General features: G+C 36.8%; 1 protein-coding gene across 1 annotated transcript in view; it reads right to left on the bottom strand.

Annotated features, from left to right (window-relative positions):
• DACH2 (dachshund family transcription factor 2) overlaps positions 1-21,390 on the bottom strand; it is an 858,509-nt gene that overhangs the window by 237,712 nt on the left and 599,407 nt on the right. The window contains exon 5 of the mRNA XM_055393325.2: positions 3,554-3,712. Coding sequence (XP_055249300.2) covers positions 3,554-3,712 — 159 coding nt within the window. The remainder of the gene's footprint in view (positions 1-3,553; positions 3,713-21,390) is intronic.

The raw sequence follows: 21,390 nt of genomic DNA, 5'->3' as shown, positions 1-21,390 counted from the left end.
TTCAAGGTTGATTTCCTTTAGGATTGACTGGTTTGATCTTCTTGCTGTCCAAGGAACTCTCAAGTGTCCTCTCTAGCACCACAGTTCGAAAGCATTAATTGTCTGTGCTCAGCTTTTTTATAGTCTAACTCCCATCTGTACATGATTACTGGAAAAATCATAGTTTTGACTAGACAGACATTTTGTCAGTGAAGTGATGTCTCTGCTTTTTAATATGCTTTCTAGGTTTGCCACAGCTTTTATTCCAAAGAGAAGCGTCTTTTAATTTCATGGCTGCAGTCTTGGTCTGCAGTAATTTTGCAGACCAAGAAAATAAAATCTGCCATTGTTCCCACTTTTTCCCTACCAATTTGCATTGGAGTGATGGGATCAGATGCATGATCTTAGTTTTCTGAATGCTGAGTTTTAAGCCAGCTTTTTCACTCCTTTTTTACACTCATCAAGAGGCTCTTTATTTCCTCTTTACTTTCTATCATTAGAGTGGTATCATCTTCATATCTGAGATTGTTAATATTTCTCCTGGTAATCTCGATTCCAGTTTGTGCTTCATCCAGCCTGGTATAAAATAAGTAATTCTTCTGTTCATTCCCACATGCATGAATAGAGCTTTTCCTTTTATCTTCCTTCAAGATATTTTTCTTTTTAATTTTCCATTTTGAATATAATGTTCATAGCTGTAGATTTTAAAATATTTATCCTTCTTAGTGCTTTGTGAGCTTTCTAGATTTGTAGTTTGGTATCTCTCATTAATTTACAAAACTTTTCAGTCATTGCTATTTCAAATATTTCTTCTGTTCCATTCCAGTTTTAACCTTCTTGTATCTCCATTACATATGTACTACACCTTTTGTAATTGCCACACAGTTCTTGGCTATTCTGTTGTATTGTTTTTGCATTCATTTTTGTTTTTCTTTTTCAGTTAGAAAAATTTCTATTGACATATCTCCAAGTTTCCTAATCCTTGCTTTGACCCTGGCTAGTCTACCTATGCCCATCTTAGGCATTCTTCATTTTGTTGGAGTGCTTTTGATTTTCAGTATTTCCTTTTAATAGTTGGATTTTCCCTTTCCCTGATTAAAATTTCCGTGAATAATTTTGCTTTCCACTTTTTCTATTATCTTAGTATACTGTGCTAAGTCACTTCAGTCATGTCCAACTCTGTACAAACCTATGGACTGTAGCCTGCCAGGGTCTTCTGCCCATGGGATTCTCCAGGCAAGAATACTGGAGTGGGTTGCCATACCCTTTTCCAGGGCATCTTCCTGATTCAGGAATTGAATCCATGTCTCATGTCTCCTGCATTGGCAGGCAGGTTCTTTACCACTAGTGCTCCCTGGGAAGCCCATATTAATCATAATAATATAAAATTCCTAATCTGATAATTCAAAATATCAACTACATCTAATTGAGGTTCTGTTGATTGCTTTATCTCTTTATACTATGCTTTTTTTTCCCTTATTTATGTCTTGGGCTTCTTTTTTGAAGCTAGAAAATGTGTATTGTGTGTATTAGGAAGTGACATAAACATTTAGTGGGAAATTTTATGTTTTCTGGCAATGAGTTAGGATGTTTGGTGTAGCTGTCATATTAGTAAATGTATTTTCCTATCTTCCCTGTTGTCTTTGTTTTTTTTTTTTTTTCCCCCCTTGAGATTCCATATTAAATAGGGTCTGAGGCTTTCTGTTCTTTTAATGTTACCTCCTGCTATTATGTAGAGCCCCAGTGTGGTATTAGTAAAATGTGTGGGGAGATGTAATTTTATGATTAAGACTCAGTCTCCTATTGAGACTGAGTGTCCTTGGGCTGTGATTTTACAAGTGTTTTTCAGCTTCCCCAATCCTCTTAGGTCAGCCAGGAAGGCTAGACGGGACTATAGTTGACTATTTCTTTTTATTTTTTCTAATATAAGTTTATTTATTCTAATTGGAGGCTAATTACTTTACAATATTGTAGTGGTTTTGCTATACATTGACATGAATCCGCCATGGATGTACATGTGTTCCCCATCATGAACTCCCCTATTTCTAATTCTCCACATGAGAACTAAAGGGGCTGGAATTTTATAACCCTGTTCCGGAGTTTACTGCATCCCTCCTCCAGGTCATGCTGTGGTAAAACCAAATAGCTTAAGCTCTGGGAAAATAGTTTCTTTGAGGATGGACTTCTCTGTTAAGGAGAATAGAATATTCTGGACATATTTTGAAATGGTTACTTTTCTTTCCCTTTTCCAGAACATGAGGACAATTTTCTCAAATTTATATCTGAGAACCTCATGGGGCTTCTGGAAGTAAAATTCATGAAAATGTAGAGGCCCTCTTAAGAATGGCCTCCTAGGAGATTTTATTTCTCAAGCTAGATCCACACTGAATCTTAGAAATAACTCAATTATCCTTTAAATGCTTCTACCAGGCTCCACCTCTGGCTTCTTTTCCCAATAAGCTGTGATTCTCTGTATCTGCCTATCTATTTAGTTTGAGGGATAGCTGTGCCCTAAGTACTCAGTCTTTGATGAATTTAAAAGATTTGTTGATTTTGAGATTGCTCCATATTTATTCTCGTTCTGTGGACAAGAATGACAATTTATGACCTCTTTACATGTCAAACAAGAAATCAGAAGTCTTCTAGGTTCCCCTTTGTTTATGACATGGCTACCTCTAAATCAGCTGTTTTTGACGTCTCACAATGTTTGTAAAAGTTCTAATAATATTTACAACTTTTCAGGCATTCATTTTCTTCGCCTTTGCTTAACATTACCTTTTTATGAGACAATTAACTCTTTAGATTATAATCTCCTTAAAGGATGACACTATAACTCATTTTATATCATTAATAACTGATGGATTTCATTACAATTTAGATTATGTTAAAGTTTCTCAGAATTCCTCTGTTTTCTTCATTCTAGTGAGATACTGAAAGTATTAGAGAAAGGAATAATGAAACTTTTCTGTTATACTTTCTGTTTGTAGGAAAAGTAAGAGTTTGTCCAAGTAATGTATATAACGCCTGCTTTCCTAGAGAAAGGTTTCTGAGTCTTTGAAGTTTCCAAAAACATCTCTAAACGTAAATTTGTATAATTCAGCTGTAGTTGGACTACTGAATAATAAGTACTTACCATATGCAAGTCACTGCTAACAGTTTTTCCTTTATTATTTTTAGCCCTCTCAATAGCCTTAATGATTGGATATATTTGTATTCCTATTTTACAGTTGTGGAAACTGAGACTTGTAAAAGTTATCTGACTTATTCAAATCCAAACAGTGATGTAGAATTCAAAATATGAAGAATTCAAACCCAAGTTTATGTGACTATAGCCAGAATTCTTAAATACTCTGTTAGCATAGCCTCCTATGTACTCTACTTCGCTACATGGCCACTCAATCTATTTCTGCTCTAAAAACCTCACCCTGTCAAATGAATCCCTCTCTATATACCTCCTAACTTGAAATTGTTAAATCTTATTGAAGAGAAATAAATTATCCCTGATATCCCAAGTTGTCCAGTGGGTCTTGGGTGGTATTTTTCTTACCAAATTCTGGGAGGACAGTATACATACTATTGGTCAGCAGGTGGTTCTGCTGCAGTGGGTTGAGGGTAGGAGCACCCCCAAGGCCTGGCTGGCCAGCCAGGGATGCATGAGCAATTCCATGTTGGGGCCCAGGAGCAACAAGAGGAGACTGCATCTTATCCTTATCCCAGGAGGATTCACTTCCACCTGAAAAACATTCATATAAACAGATTGCAAGTTGACAACTTTCTAAAAGAAGATTTATAAACTCCTTTTGTAAGTTTGTAATTATTAATATTACTCCATAGAAAATTATTACTAAATAAAAGTGACTCATTTTTATCACGTTTCAAAACTTTCAATAGCCTTGGATTTAAGCTGACTCTGGGAAGACTAAACAACTCTCACTAATAATATAGGCTCATTTGCCTTACACGTAAACAAGTCTGGAAACATAATGAATAACTTTAGAAAACATGTATATGTTGAAGGCCATTAACTGAACACTACTGCCTCCTCCTGCAACCCTCTAACATACATGCACTGTATCTTAATGAAGAGCAGTTGCTATTCACTCAAAAAGAACACATTTATAAGAGCATGATGACATGCGAAAATATACGGTAAGAAACAAAATGATCAGTTATTTTGTTCTGAGATACAGCCCTCTAAAAGCTAATCTCTTCATACACAGCAGGCTTTTATTCAAAATAAACTGGATAAAACATAAAACCATGGCTCTCAACTTGAATTTGTGCTTTACTTTGATCATCCATGCTATAGAGTGAAGTGTTCATAAAGGCATAGTACTATATTATCATAATAAATTATAGTGGCATAGCTATTACATCTGGCACTTAGCATATTATGGGACAGAATCATTGCTTAAAAGCATATAAGAAACAAACAAAAATTATTTCTAGGGTGTCCTTTTAAGAGGAATACTTTAAACAGACTGGTCAGGGATTGAATTACAATCACTGCAGCAGCAGACGATCTGGCTTTAGAAAACAAGGTGGTTGTGTAGGCAGCCCTATTGATTCACTTGATGTGTTTCATTACTTGAGAGATCAGTGCTTCTGCTCCTATTCCCATACTGGAATTGTGACATTAGGATCTCAACTTGGCTGACTCTGTCCCATCTGCTGCCCAAAACACATATCCTTTCTGGAACATATTCCAGAAAGTTAGACCTGGAAATCTTGCACTTACTGGTCTAAGCAAAAAATTAAAAAGAAATCAAGGTGCTTACATGCCTAACATTAAACATTGTAAGTTCTTCACTTCTTTGAGTTCCCTCAAACATCTCTGCCATTTTGCTTCAGGTATTATATTTTAAAAGTATAATGGCTATATAGTAGTCAACTGAGTTAATGTAATATAATTTATTAAAAATTGGGTTTTCTTTTAAATTTGTCTCTATTATAATAAGACCATTCATTTGAATATTTTCTTAGATTCAAACAACTTCCTAGAGTGGGATTTCTGGGTCAAAGGAAATGAATATTTTTTATTTATAAAGTATTTATTTTATACTTCTGCTTTTTAGTATAACATTTGTAAAAATCAGCTTTTAGAGTTGCGTATTATTTAGGGAAATGTTTTCAGGGAAAATTGGGGTTTTCCCTGAAGATTCTAAATTTATTTAAGCAAACTGCTAAATCTCTGAGAGGTTTTTGTTCATTTGCTTTTGTTTTGTTTTTCAACTATTCTAACTATCCATCTACTATTTCCCCAGATCTGGGATTCAATCTCTTTTGTAGGACTCTTTCAAGCCCTCTTGAGTCCAGAGTCATTTTTTTAATCCAAAAGTGAGAGTCTTGGCTAACCTACAACTAGGTAAGTTCCAGAGAAGGAAATACCAGATTCTCCATCAGCATATATAAAGGTTGAGGGGTACCTGGTCATGATTATAAAGACAAAGTTTTTCCAATCAAATGGGGAAGATATAAGTAGTTAACTGTTCAGTTTCTTATTTAAGCCATTCAATTAACATGCATGGAAGCTTAAAAGGTAGGAAATTTGGTTGAATTTGATAGACTGGCTTAAAGGACCAGAAATCATTCCCTTGATCATGCTAAAGTTTATTATGAAAACATGCAACACACTTATGACTACATCAATTGGTTTCTCTTTCATTCAGATGTTTGTTGTTGTATAGTCACTGCCTAAGAGCAGTGAGGTATTTCTTTTTTATTAATTAATTTATTTAATTGGAGGCTAATTACAATATTGTAGTGGTTTTGCCATACATTGACATGAATCAGCCATGGGTATACATGTGTTACCCATCCTGAACCCCCCTCCCACCTCTCTCCGCATCCCATCCCTCAGGGTCCTCCCAGTGCACCAGCCCTGAGCACCCTTTCTCATGCATCAAACCTGGACTGGCGATCTATTTCACACATGGTAATATACATGTTTCAATGCTGTTCTCTCAAATCATCCCACCCTCGCCTTCTCCACAGAGTCCAAAATTCTGTTCTTTACATCTGTGTCTCTTGTGCTGTCTCGCATATAGTGTCATCATTACCAACTTTCTCAATTCCATATATATGCATTAATATAGCAGTGAGATATTTCATGGTTGGTGCATTGACATAATTTAGCATTCACAAATTTCAAATTCCAATTAAAATCAATATGATATTGCTCTGCTGTAATGAACAGAAATGGTAGAGTGGAATGAGGATAGTATCTTAATAAATGATGAAAGTAACCACATTGCAACACTGAGATTCTTTATAGTAACACTGGGCCAATAAACATGATTAATGCCAGAAAATGCAAAATTTTGAAAGATCAGTTGCTTAGCAAAAAACAGAACCACTTCATCATTTTAGCACTATGTCCAAAATATGAATTACCTCACCATTACAGAACTGTAATTTGTAAAATGATGAAAATACATTGACAAAGAAATATACATTTAGAAGACGCTAATATTATACCTTTGATATTAACATGGTATTGTACCATAACAACAGCAACAGCATATAGCAATACTAGGGCTGAGACTGTCCATATTTATTTTACAAAGTGAAAAACCTTTAGTCAATTTTCAATAACAAATGTACATTAGGTATTAGTTTAATATTTTATATATTATGTGTTCCAAATAACTTGAATATAAATGATTTTCAAACTGCATTAAAAGATTCCAGGTGTTTTAGTATCTGCTTTGATGAGAGCTTTAGATGAACTTTTCCCAACAACTCTCATCTTTTTAACTAGTGTGTTAAAAATAATACAAGGAGGCTGGTTACCAGGTATGCCCATCTTTGCCAAGTATAAATATATGAAATTATCCCACATTCTTACAGTAACTATATATGAAGTGAGTGAAAGCAGAGTATTGGACATCCTTGATGTTTGCATAAGAAGCTCTGGACACATTTTTGTCTTTTGACCTAAAGCACTTACCATTTTAAAGTCTATACAAATTGACTTATGACTCAGTATTGAGGCTTTGGTAGCCTCAAACTTTATATTTCCCTATGCCTTTATGCCGATCTGTAATAACATCTACTGAACTTAAAGTTAACAAAATCTTTTTACCAATCTAATCTAGAGTCAAACATTTTTGTTACTACTATGTGACGGGCTTACATATTCATCTTCTTTTTTCTATCTATCATATATATATATATGTATATATATATATATGTTTGCTAAGGCTGCCAAAACAAAATATATACTATAGACTGAATGTTTGTGACCCCCAAAATTCATATATTAAATACATATTCCTGATATGATGGTATTTTACAATGGGTCCTTTAGGAGGTGATGAGGTCATGAATGGGGTAAGTGTCTTTATAAAGAAAACCCCAAAGAATTTCTGACCCCCCTTATACCATGTGAGGACACAGCAAGAATACGGTTCTCTGTGAACCAGGAACTGGGTCCTCATCAGATACTAAAAGGGCCATGATATTGATCTTGGTCTTCCAGCCTCCAGAATTGTAAGAAATAAATTCCTATTGTTTGCAATTCACAAACTCCATGGCATTTCTGTTATAGCAGACCAAATGGACTAAGATACCATAGAATGCATAGGTTAAAAAACCAAAATTATTTTTATTAGAGTTCTAGAGGCTAAAGGTCCAAAATCAAGGTGTCAGTAGATTTGGTTTCTCCTGAGGCTTCTCTTATCCCTGTGTCCTTACATGGTCTTTCTTCTGTGTGTTCAAATTTCATCTTCGTATAAGGATACCATTCAGATTGGATAAGGGGACACTCTAAGAGCTTCATTTTAACATAATCACCATTTTAAAGATGCTATTTCCATATGTGGGCACATTCTGAAGTACTGGGTGCCTTTAACATATGAATTTTGGATGTGTACAATTCAAGCAGTAACTGTAGAGTATGTACCATTTACTGACTCAGATAATATTAGCTTTATGAAGGAATCCCTCTAGTAAAGAGAAGCAAAACTGGATAACATTTCAACAAAGCAAGTCTAAGAAACAAAGTTCGCAGTAGATTAGGGCAAACAGAGAAGGCTCATCAAAGACTTCACCTTTATTTCAAGGAACTTCATATTAGGTATAAAACTAATACATCAAAGTCCTAAGTAGAGAAAGATAATGTATAAAACACAGAAAATTCTTAAGAATTGAATAAATGACAAGCTTTTCTATATCATCTAATTATCACTACTTTAGCTTGATGTTTCCGTTCCGTTCCGTCGCTCAGTCGTGTCCGACTCTATGCGACCCCGTGGACTGTAGCCTACCAGGCTTCTCCGTCCATGGGATTCTCCAGGCAAGAATACTGGAGTGGGTTACCGGTTCCTTCTCCAGGGGATCTTCCCTACCCAGGGATCGAACCCGGGTCTCCCGCATTGGAGGCAGACGCTTTTAACCTCTGAGCCACCAGGGAAGCTTGATGTTTAGAAAAACTAAAACTAGGAAGTAAGCAGGGCAGGGAATGTTGCTACATTAATACTATATTTAACTAATTAATATGGTCACAATCTTTCCAATGAGAAAGAAACTACATTTTTATAAGGTTCCACTTAGTATAAAGTTATTATTAATTAGAATAAATGTAAGAACAATTAAGTGATGAATGATGTGGGAATATTAATTTGACAAACCATTTGACAAACTTTCATTGTCACAGTTAAAAACTCTTAAGTTGCAATTTATTTTTTTCTTCAAGACCCATTGCAAAATGTTACGGTTCCCAGAGGATTGTTTATTTTTGCTGCTTTTTCTTTGTGGGAGAAGTGACCAGAAGAAGGAGACTTCTGAATCATGCAGACTTTGTGATAGACAAAACATTTCAGAGATGGACAGATTTTTATATTCATTTACTTAAAAATAAATTTGACACGGAAAATGAACATGGCTAGATCCTAAGGAAGTATTTTAATTCACCAAAATTTTGCCTAACTGGTATTCTTTCAACCCTGTTCTTTTGACACACTTAATAACTGAATGTTTTCTGTGGTCAGGTTCGTGAAAAGTAATGGAAAATAGTGTATATTTCAAACAAATTAACATAGTCCTACAAGCCAAAACCCTCAACTTATTTCAAATGAGTATAAAAGAAATCCAGCAGTAAGGCCCTAAAAACCTATAAAACATCATTCTTAACCTTTACGCTCTCATTTTACCAGACTACTGGTCTTCACTTAATGTGCTTTGCTTCTAAGAATGAATGAAAGGAGCTAATAAAACACTGACAGAAATCACAGTGAAGAGTCTCAGAATAATTTAGTAATCAGTGATCATTTTCAACGTTAGGGTGAGTAATCCTCTATAAATGCATAAACTACTACTGAGGGTTTGAGTTTTTAAGACTACTAAATTTAAGTGAGATATCTATAAGGAATTTATATTTAAAAAGAGTCTAGGTCTTCTGACTAATAATGAATGTGTCTTGAAGTTTAAAGGAATAATATAGTAGGAGTTGCTATTATAATTGGAAAGCAAAAATATAAAAACTATTTGTTAGAAAATATAAATTAATTATTAAATGTAACAGTATGCTCTAACTATTCAGTCACTCAGTCGTGTCTGACTCTGCGACCCCACAGATAGCAGTAGGCCAGGATTCAAAAAATGCAAACATTTATGACAAGCTACCCTTACTTTCAGAGTTTTATAGCTACAACAAAACATATAACTCAGACTATTTGAAATATGGGTCTAAATTAATCACGTTTGCACTAATCTTATATACAGAAGGCACAAAGCAAGCATTCAAATAGGAAGAAAAATCTATGTAGCATATGACCTAAGTCAAGCTTCTTTTTTTATCCATAGGATATTTTGTTTAAGTAGAGTCTTAAATGAATGTACATTGCTTGATGAATCTAAACGACATGTAGCCTTTAGAATTAAAAAAAAAAAGTCATAATTAAACCAGTAAATTGAAAGTGATCTAAGAAATATAGAACTTTCCCTGAGTACTAAGGAGTCTGTACTCAATATAAGCACCCAAAATATTGAGGCTTACACTGAAGAGATGAGCCCTCAATATGTTTACCTCTAAAATACAATGAAGTTTACATGCAGAATAACGAAAGGGTAGTTGGGAACTGAGATTCTACTCTTAAAGCAATAACTCACAGTCTGACTTACCCTAAAACTCAGCACAAAAGCAGCAGTTTGAATAGAGCCTAAGCTATATGTGGAGATTCAGTTTCTAATCTTAAAGCATATGGTGAAAGAGTAAGGGTCTGTTACTCTCTTGAGAAGCAGAAACACTCAGTTCAGTTCAGTCACTCAGTCGTGTCTGACTCTTTGCGAACCCATGAATCACAGCACGCCAGGCCTCCCTGTCTGGGAGGGCCAACTCCCAGAGTTCACCCAAACTCATATGCATTGAGTGGGTTATGCCATCCACCCATCTCATTCTCTGTCATCCCCTTCTCCTCCTGACCCCAATCCTTCCGTGCATCAGAGCCTTTTCCAGTGAGTCATCACTTCACATGAGATGGCCAAAGTATTGGAGTTTCAGCTTTAGCATCAGTCCTTCTAATGAACACCCAGGACTGATCTCCTTTAGAATGGACTGGTTGGGTCTCCTTGCAGTCCGAGGGACTCTCAAGGGTCTTCTCCAGCACCACAGTTCAAAAGCATCAATCTTTGGTGCTCAGCTTTCTTCACAGTCCAACTCTCACATCCATACAGGGCTGCAGGAAAAACCATAGACTTGACTAGATGGACATCGGTTGGCAAAGTAATGTAATGTCTCTGCTTTTTAATATGCTATCTAGGTTGGTCATAACTTTCCTCCCAAGGAGTAAGCGTCTTTTAATTTCCTGCCTGCAATCAGCATCTGCAGTGATTTTGGAGCCTAAAAAAATAAAGTCTGAGACTGTTTCCACTGTTTCCCCATCAATTTCCCATGAAGTTATGGGACCAGATGCCATGATCTTTGTTTTATGAATGTTGAGCTTTAAGCCAACATTTTCACTCTCCTCTTTCACTTTCATCAAGAGGCTTTTTAGTTCCTCTTCACTTTCTGCCATAAGGGTGGTATCATCTGCATATCTGAGGTTATTGATATTTCTCCCAGCAATCCTGATTCCAGCTTGTGCTTCTTCCAGCCCAGCATTCCTCATGATGTACTCTGCATATAAGTTAAGTAAGCAGGGTGACAATATATAGCCTTGACCTACTCCTTTTCCTATTTGGAACCAGTCTGTTGTTCCATGTCCAGTTCTAACTGTTGCTTCCTGACCTGCATATAGGTTTCTCAAGAGGCGGGTCAGGTGGCCTGGTATTCCCATCTCTTTCAGAATTTTCCACAGTTTACTGTGATCCACACAGTCAAAGGCTTTTGCATAATCAATAAAGTAGAAATATATATTTTTCTGGAACTCTCTTGCTTTCTCCATGATCCACCGGATGTTGGCAATTTGATCTCTGGTTCCTCTCCCTCTTCTAAAACCAGCTTGAACATCTGGAAGTTCACGGGTTCAAATATTGCTGAAGCCTGGCTTGGAAATTTTTGAGCATGACTTTAATAGCCTATGAGGTGAGAGAAATTGTGCGGTAGTTTGAGCGTTCTTTGGCATTGCCTTTCTTTGGGATTGGAATGAAGACTGACCTTTTCCAGTCCTGTGGCCACTGTTGAGTTTTCCAAGTTTGCTGGCATATTGAGTGCAGCATTTTCACAGCATCATCATTCAGGATTTGAAATAGCTCAACTGGAGTTCCATCACCTCCACTAGCTTTGTTTGTAGTGATGCTTTCTAAGGTCCGCTTGACCTCAAGTTGCAAGATGTCTGGCTCTATGTGAGTGATCACACCATCGTGATTATCTTGTTCATGAAGATTTTTTTTGTAAGGCTCTTCTGTGTATTCTTGCCACCTCTTCTTAATATCTTCTGCTTCTGTTAGTTCCATACGATTTCTGTCCTTTATTGAGCCCATCTTTGCATTATATATTCCTTTGGTAATTCTAATTTTCTTGAAGAGATCTCTAGTCTTTCCTCTATTTCTCTGCATTGATCGCTAAGGAAGGCTTTCTTATCTCTCCTTGCTCTTCTTTGGAACTCTGCATTCAGTTGCTTATATCTTTCCTTTTCTCCTTTGCTTTTCACTTCTCTTCTTTACACAGCTATTTGTAAGGCCTTCTCAGGCAGCCATTTTGCTTTTTTGAATTTCTTTTCCATGGGGATGGTCTTGGTCCCTGTCTCCTATACAATGTCACGAACCTCCGTCCAGAGTTCATCAGCACTCTGTCTATCAGATCTAGTCCCTTAAATCTATTTCTCACTTCCACTGTATAATCATAAGGGATTTGATTTAGGTCATATCTGAATGGTCTAGTGATTTTCCCCGCTTTCTTCAATTTAATTCTGAATTTGGCAATAAGGACTTCATGATCTGAGCCATAGTCAGCTCCTGGTCATGTTTTTGCTAACTGTATACAGCTTCTCCATATTTGGCTGCAAAGAATAGAATCAATCTGATTTTGGTGTTGACCATCTGGTGATGTCCATGTGCAGAGTCTTCTCTTGTGTTGTTGGAAGAGGGTGTTTGCTATGACCAGTGCGTTCTCTTGGCAAAACTCTATTAGCCTTGGCCTTGCTTCATTCCGTGCTCCAAGGCCAAATTTGCCTGTTACTCCAGGTGTTTCTTGATCTCCTACTTTTGCGTTCCAGTCCCTTATAATGAAAAGGACATCTTTTTTGGGTGTTAGTTCTAAAAGGTCTTGTAGGTCTTCATAGAACCGTTCAACGTCCAGAGACACTGGAGCATATCATTTTTGCAGTCTACTTCTACCTGGCTAGTACTGACACTGGCAGGCACCATTTTTGCACTGTTCTTCTTCCATGGTAGCACCAACAGGCATTCTGAGTCACAGCACTCTTCCAATGTCCCACTAAAGCCTGTGGGCATCCCCTGTCCCTCTGCTCTCCCAGTTGCTTTTTAAAACAGGTGCTGCTGCTGCTGCTTCTAAGTCACTTCAGTCGTGTCCGACTCTGTGTGACCCCATAGAAGGAAGCCCAACCAGGCTCCCCCGTCCCTGGGATTCTCCAGGCAAGAACACTGGAGTGGGTTGCCATTTCCTTCTCCAATGTGTCAAAGTGGAAAGTGAAAAGTGAAAGTGAAGTCGCTCAGTCGTGTCCGACCCTTAGCGACCCCACGGACTGCAGCCTACCAGGCTCCTCCATCCATGGGATTTTCTAGGCAATAGTACTGGAGTGGCTTGCCATTGCCTTCTCCGAAAACAGGTGCTAGCACTTGCTTATTAAGCTCTAGCCCTGCACACTCTGGATGACTTGCTAAAGCCAGCAGGTGCACCCTGACTCTGTGCTTTCTTGCTGCCTTACTAAAGCTCAAGTCAGCACACATGCCCAAGCCCTGCACTCTCTCTATGCCTTGGTAAACCAGACAGACACACAGAGTCCACACAGGGGATGCTCCTTGCTCACCTGGCTCTTTTGGCCAGGGGGATTTGTTTTGCCGAGATAGACATGATTTAAACAATTGGAGAGACAGTTCTTGGTGGGCTGCCACGTACAGGACACTTCAGAGCTGACTGACACATCCGTAGTTTTCCTGTGAAAAGATCGACTTGCTAACCTAAGTGGCAGTTTTCAGGTTTGCCACATTTCTAGAGGCTAGAGGGGAGCTCTCAGGAAACAGGCTAGGAAATGTCATCTTTTCATTTTTTCCTTGGTCTCACTACAGCTTGGTAGCTCCCAGAAAGGAGTGCATAAGTATTCACCTGTAACAATTCACCTCTATTTTTTAAACTGTCACTCAGTAGACACCTCCAGATAAACTAGTGAGGAGGCAAGCAGGATTTACAACTGGGTCTCACAGGAATTTACATATTTGCATAGTTTAAAAGTTGCAGCCTGAGAATCTAACTTCCACTCAACCTGAATCTAGGTTCTGGCTGAGATTCCTCTCTTTGCAACACTGACAGTATTGGCACACACTCAATAACCAAGACCCATCAAGAATAAAACAAGCTGATTAGACAATCACAAGATTTCAGAAGACAACAAAGAGCTAGAGCAGGGTTGAACATCAAGGTTCATAGGTTCATATACTATAACAGGTTCACTTCTTCAAGATTGGGAGATGTAGCTGTTTCACCTAATACACAGAGATAAACAGAGATTCTAGCAATATTGGAGAACAAGAATATGCAACGATAAAAGGAAAAGATAAAACATCAGGAAAAATATCCTAAAGAAACAGCCATAATTTATGTGATAAAGAGTTCCAAGTAATGATCATAAAGATGCTCACCAAACTCAGGAGAAGAATGTATGGACACAATGAAAACTTCAACAAAGAGACAGAAATAAAAGAAAGCACTAAACAGAAGTCACAGAACTAAAGAATACAATAAATAAACTGAAAAAAAAATACACAAGAGTAGTTCTACAGAAGATCAGATGAAGCAGAAGAAATAATCATTGATCTGGAAAATAAGGCAGTGGAACAGCAAAAATAAAATTTGAAAAATTTAGCTAGACTCACTTAATAAAGAGAGTGAGAACTTAAATAAAATCAGAAAATAAAAATAATTTGTAATTGGTCCCAGAGAAATGTGATCTAACATAAAGTAATGCTTTGAACAATTATATGCCAACAAATTGAACCAGCTAAAGAAATTAACAAATTCCTAGAAACATATAATCATCTAAGACTGAATCAGGACAAAATAGAAAATCTGAATAGAGTGATTGCTAATAAAGAGGTTGAATCAGTAATCAAAAATCTTTCAACAAACAAAAGTCCAGGACCACACAGCTGCGCTAGTGAATTCTACCAAATGTTCAGAAATTTAATATCTATCCTTCTCGTATTATTTTAAAAAACTGAAGAAGAAGAAGAAATGCTTCCATACTCATTTTACTAGGGCAACATTACCCTAGAAAGCCAGAGAAGGACACTACACACACACACACAGCTACAAGCCATTATTGATGAGACGCATAAATGAAAAATCCTCAAGATACTAACAAATTAAATTCAAGAATACATTAAAAGGTTCATACAATACAATTTAGTGGGTTTTATCACAGAGTTGCAAAAGTGTTTCAGTATTCTCAAATCATTCTTTGTGATATACCACATTAACAAATTGAAGAATAAAAATCATATGATCATCTCAATAGATGCATAAAAAGCATTTGACAAAATTCAACATCTTTTTATGATTAAAAACTCTTAACAAAGTTCATATAGAGGGAACGTACTTCAACATAATAAAGGTCATATATGTCAAACCCACAACTAACATCACACCCAATGTTGAAAAGCTCAGAGCTTTTCCTCTAAAATTAGAATCAAGACACTTTAACTCAACATAGTAGTAGAAGTAAGCCAGAGCAAATAGTCAAGAAAAAGACAAAAAAGACATCAAAGTTAGAAAGGACAAAGTGAAACTACCAATGTCTGCAGACAATGTGATTTTATATATAGAAAATTCTAAAGACCCTACAGAAAAACTGCAGGAATTAATAAAAGAATAAGTAAAGTTTCAGGACACAAAATCAATATATAGAAATTGATTTTTTTCATTTCTATACAGTAACAAATAACTATGAGAAAGAGAAAGTAAGAAAATAATTTCATTTACAAATGCATGAAAAAGAATAATATAGCTGGAAGTAACTTCAACCAAGATATGTACACTAAAAACTAATACACTGATAAAAGAAATTGAAGAAGACACAAATAAATTCTGTGCTCTCGGACTGGAAGAATTCACATGGTTAAAATATCCATATTACTCAAAGCAATCTACATATTGAATACATTCCCTATCAAAATCAATGACTTAAAAAAAAAAAAAACAGAAATAGAACTAAAATACCCTAAAATTTCTATGGAAACACAAAAGACTTTGAATCCCTGAAGGCAATCTTGAAAAGGAAGAACAGGGCTCCGGCGGCGCAGACGCGGGAGACGCCCGGCTCCAGCACAACCGACCACATGCAGAATCGTGGCTGAGAGGAGCTACCCTGCGCCCAGGGTTAGGGCGGTGGCCGAGAGGAGCTGTACCACGTCCAGGAGACGGTGGTTGCTTGGGCACCAGAGGGCTGAGAGGAGCTGATCCACATTCAAAGCAGGAGGGGCAGCCTTGAGGAGATACCCCTCCTCCAAGGTAAGGTACAGCGGCTGCACCTTGCTGGAGCAGCTGGGAAGAGATACTCCACGACCAAGTGGAATATAAGAATCCAGTGTTCTGGGGAGGAACGAACAAGATGGCGGAGGGATAAGATGGTGAGACCATTTTCTCCCCCACAAATTCATCAAAAGAACATTTGAACGAGGAGTAAAGTCCACAAAACACCTTCTGAATACTAGCAGAGGACATCAGGCTCCCAGAAAAGCAGCCCATTGTCTTCTAAGGGAGAGAGAAGAAATCCAGCTCCACCCACCAGAACACCGACACATGCTTCCCTAACCAGGGAACCCGGACAAGTCACCCGTCCAACCCCACACACAGCGAAGAAACTACATAATAAAGAGAACTCCACAAACTGCAAGAAGAGGGAAAAGCCACCCCAAGCAAAGCAATATAAGCAAGATGAAGAGGCAGAGAAATACCCAGCAAGTAAAGGAACAAGATAATTGCCCACCAACACAAACAAAAGAAGAAGATATAGGGAATTTACCTGCTAAAGAATTTCAAATTTTGATGGTGAAAATGATTCAAAATCTTGAAAGGAAAATGGAGTTACAGATAAATAACCTGGAGAAAAGGATTGAGAAGATGGAAGAAAGATTTAATAAGGACTTAGAAGAAATAAAAAAGAGTCAATATACAATGAATAATGCAATAGATGAGATCAGAAACACTCTGGAGGGAACAAACAGTAGAATAACAGAGGCAGAAGACAGGATAAGCGAACTAGAAGATAGAATTGTAGAAATAAATGAAACAGAGAGGAAAAAAGAAAAACGAATTAAAAGAAATGAGGACAATATTAGAGACCTCTGGGACAATGTTAAACGCGCCAACATTCGAATCATAGGAGTCCCAGAAGAAGAAGACAAAAAGAAAGACCATGAGAGAATACCTGAGGAGATAATAGTTGAAAACTTCCCTAAAATGGGGAAAGAAATAATCACCCAAGTCCAAGAAACCCAGAGAGTCCCCAACAGGATAAACCCAAGGCGAAATACTCCAAGACACATATTAATCAAATTAACAAAGATCAAACACAAAGAACAAATATTAAAAGCAGCAAGGGAAAAGCAGCAAATAACACATAAGGGGATTCCCATAAGGATAACAGCTGATCTTTCAACAGAAACTCTTCAGGCCAGAAGGGAGTGGCAAGACATACTTAGAGTGATGAAAGAAAATACCCTACAGCCCAGATTACTATACCCAGCAAGGATCTCATTCAAATATGAAGGAGAAATCAAAAGCTTTACAGACAAGCAAAAGCTGAGGGAATTCAGCATCACCAAACCAGCTCTCCAACAAATGCTAAGGATCTTCTATAGACAGGAAACACAGAAAGAGTGTATAAACTTGAACACAAAGCAATAAAGAAAATGGCTATGGGATCATACTTATCAATAATTACCTTAAAAGTAAATGGGTTGAAATTTTCAAAAAGGCTAGGAAACAATTCTCATAGCCATCAATAGTTCAGTGTTGAGTTCATGAATAGTTTTTAAAGTTTGGGAGAAACTGTAATATTTGCTATTTGAAGTACTATTTGTAATTGGCATATTACGATGTAACATTGGTCTTCATTTACAACTTAAAACGCCTAAAAATGCCTAACAGGTTTTTAGATTTGTGACTTTTAGTTGAAATGTATTTTATGATGTTACTAAACCTGCAGAAATATTGAAATATTTCAGAGAACTTATTCACTGTACATTTAATTTATTTTATTTATGAAAGTTATGAACTGTAGAAAGTTTTACTTGTTGGGTCAAATGCTTGTTGCATTTGAAGTGCTAGTTACAAGAAAATCAAATACCTTCAATGTATAAATGCTATTAAGTTTTTAAAGGACTCTGGAGTATAAGTAAGTTTGTTTAAAGAAATTTAGTCTGTTCAACTTGAATCAGCTCTGTCAAACATTAATTAAAAGCCTCATTTAAAAATAAAAAAAAAGAAAAGGAAGAACAAAGTTGGAGGTATCATGCACCCTGATTTCAAACTACATTGCAAAGCTACAATAATTTAAAAAATATTGATATTGGCTTAAAAGCAGATACATAGATGAATGGAACAGAATCAAGACTGTAGAAATAATCCCATGCATATGTGGCCAATTAATTTATGACATAGGAGGCATGAACACACAATGGGGAAAGAACGGTCTCTTCTATAAATAGTGATGGAAAAACTGGACAACCAAATTCAAAAGAATAAAATTAGACTATTATCATACAGCTTACACAAAAATTAACTCAAGATGGGTTAAAGACATGAATGTGATACCTGAGAGGAGAAGGGGATGACAGAGGATGAGATGGTTGGATGGCATCATCAACTTGATGGACCCCAGGAACCAGTGATGGATAGGGAAACCTGGCGTGCTGCAGTCCATGGGGTCGCAAAGAGTCAAACACGACTGAACGACTAAAGTGAACTGTGATACCTGAAACTATAAAACTCCTAGGAGGAAGCATGGACAGTAACAGTTTGACATTTGTCTTGGTGATGGTGTTTTGGATTTTACTCTAAAAGTAAAGGCAACAAAAGCAAAGACAGTTGCAGATATTGATTATTTCCTTTGCTGCAGAAAGTTATATTAGATAGCACTATTTAGAGTATAAGGAATCAGCAGTTTGTGTAAAACAAATACACAGAGGTATCCACAGCATCTTTAGTTCACCATGAAAGTGAAAAGGGGAAGTGTTAGTTGCTCAGTCGTGTCCAACTCTTTGCAACCCCATGGACTGTAGCCTGTCAGGTTAGGCTCCTCTGTCCATGGAATTCTCCAGGCAAGAATACTGGACTGGGTAGCCATTCTCTTCTCCAGGGGATCTTTCCAATCCAGGAAGGATTGAACCTGGGTCACCTCCATTGCAGGCAAATTCTTTACCATCTAAGCCACCAGGCAAGCCCCTCTGTTCACCTTATGCAATACTAAATTGACCGTTATTCAATGAAAGTTATTTTGTCCCTTTACTCTCTATATCTGGTAGTAGCATAATTTAATTGTTTTATCTGGAACGTATTGAGTTCCAGATATGTATCAGGTGCCATTTTCAAGTACTCAGAATACAGAGAATACAGATCTTTGTCCTCAAAGATCTTTATCTAATAAGTATCACTGACATCTCTCTGCCTCTTTGCTTCCTGTTAAAGTGGCCAAGTCTCTGCACTTGGCCTTGCATTTTTTTCCTTTCCATTCCCATTGCCACCAACTTCATTTGGACCCTTGTTACTCTCACTTATCTCGAGTCACCTAGCTGACTTTCCTACCTGAAGATCTTGTTGAATCTTCATCTCCAAGTGACCTTTGTCACTGATGCTAAAATAAGCTATCAAAAATGAAAATAAAGAAGGTGGAGATTCAGGAAGGACAATTAGAAAAGTAGGGGAAAAACACAGCAGTATGCAGAAATCAAGAAAGGAATACCTTGATTCCATGAAAACCAAGTTTACATACAATGAACACCAGTATAGAAGAGTTAATATGGACAAGTATGCTCCATTACTGTTATATCAATGTATCAGCATCACTCTAATTATGAAATTAAAACAGCTTTCCATGTTCATCAACATGCATTGTAAAGGATGTGAAGTCAAGCCCCAAAGTTTATATCTGGGTTTAATGGGAAACTTTTGCTTAAAAATATACTTATTAATTAAAAAATTAAGTATTCACCTCTGGCTTACCCAAATAAATTGAACTTGACTCGATCTAAGAATTAGGCTGACATGTTTCACTAAATAAATGTGAAACTCAAAGTCCCAATACATTTGTTTCTAAATTAAAATGCTACAAGATGCAGCATATTCATGCACACATATTCACTGTGTTTCACTTCAAAGCACAGTGGCTAAAATATGAAAATCACATTACTGAGTTTCAAAGATTAGTTCAGATAAATACAGAATTAAATCATATGTATTGAAAGCACAGTGCTCGCCTATAAGACATGCCGAGTGTTATGACAGGGTCAGAGAAACTCTTGCAAGGTGTTAGTCTACATAAGTTGAAAAAGACTCTGGTTGAAACGAATTTTGCTGAAGACAGGAAGAAAATGAGATTTTTATCTGCTATTAATTTGTAATTACAAATGATAAACTTTTCTTACTCTTCTGTGAACCCCACAGGTGTTTTAACTGTCCTTGTATTTATACTGGTGTAACTTTGCATTTCCTGGAGCCAAATTTTAAGAAATCCTGCAATTTCATAAAAACTGTGTGCTATGGCGAGTACAGAACATTTTTGTCTGTGATGTGACCTTGGACTGCGAGGAAATCAAACCAGTCAATCCTAAAGGAAATCAACCCTGAATATAAATTGGAAGGACTGACGCTGAGGTTGAAACTCCAATACTCTGAGCACCTGATATGAAAAGCTGACTCACTGGAAAAGACCCTGATTCTGGGAAAGATTGAGGGCAGGAGGAGAAGGGGATGACAGAAGATGAGATGGCTGGATGGCCATCACTGACTCAATGGACATGAGTTTAAGCAAACTCCAGGAGATGGTGAAGGACAGGGAAGCCTGGTGTGCTGCAGCCCATGGGGTCACAAATAGTCTGACATGACTTAGCGATGAAGAACAACAATAACAGTTTTTTGAAATTTGGATTCATCTCTTGCTAGTGTAAGTAGTACAAGTAGAAAGATCCTCAAAAACTAAAATAATTTTAAGCCACAGACAGTACTTTCTTATCTGAATTTGAGTTTTCTCTGTCACCCTAAAGGCATGTGGTCTGTCTAAATGACATATTATTGTCATTTTGCAATAAATAATCATATAATACCAGTATACATCTTATCCCTTTTCTGTCATATTTTAAGAAATATGAAAATACTGAATATATGCTGCTGATAATAAATTCTAAAAATTTATTTTAAAGATATGGGTACTAGAATTCCTAAATTGTGACATATTCTTTTGTGAAATATATTTTAAATTGGAGGCCCTAAAGTGAGGCAAGCATATCCAAGGAAATACAAAAGATGAAGATAAAGCAAGATATGCAGATTTTATTTTCTAACTAATAAGAAAGGTAGAACATTATGTTTCACTAATTTTTGAGATATGGATAATCACCAATGCCCTCATCAGTCAAGTACTAGAAGTATCTCTAAGGAAAAGTGGGAGTTTGAAACAGAGCAATTGGTTGGCAATTAGCAACTCAGTCTTCTACTTAACTCATTGTAATGTGATCTACATATGCCCCATTGTGTGGATAAATGGGCTACTTTATTTATTTTTAACCAAGGCATAT

This window comes from Moschus berezovskii, chromosome X, assembly GCF_049115385.1.
Source record: "Moschus berezovskii isolate FMDL1 chromosome X, NW_MosBer_1.0, whole genome shotgun sequence".
NCBI classification, from domain to species: Eukaryota; Metazoa; Chordata; class Mammalia; order Artiodactyla; family Moschidae; genus Moschus; species Moschus berezovskii.
This window is presented reverse-complemented; position numbering and strand designations above follow the sequence as displayed.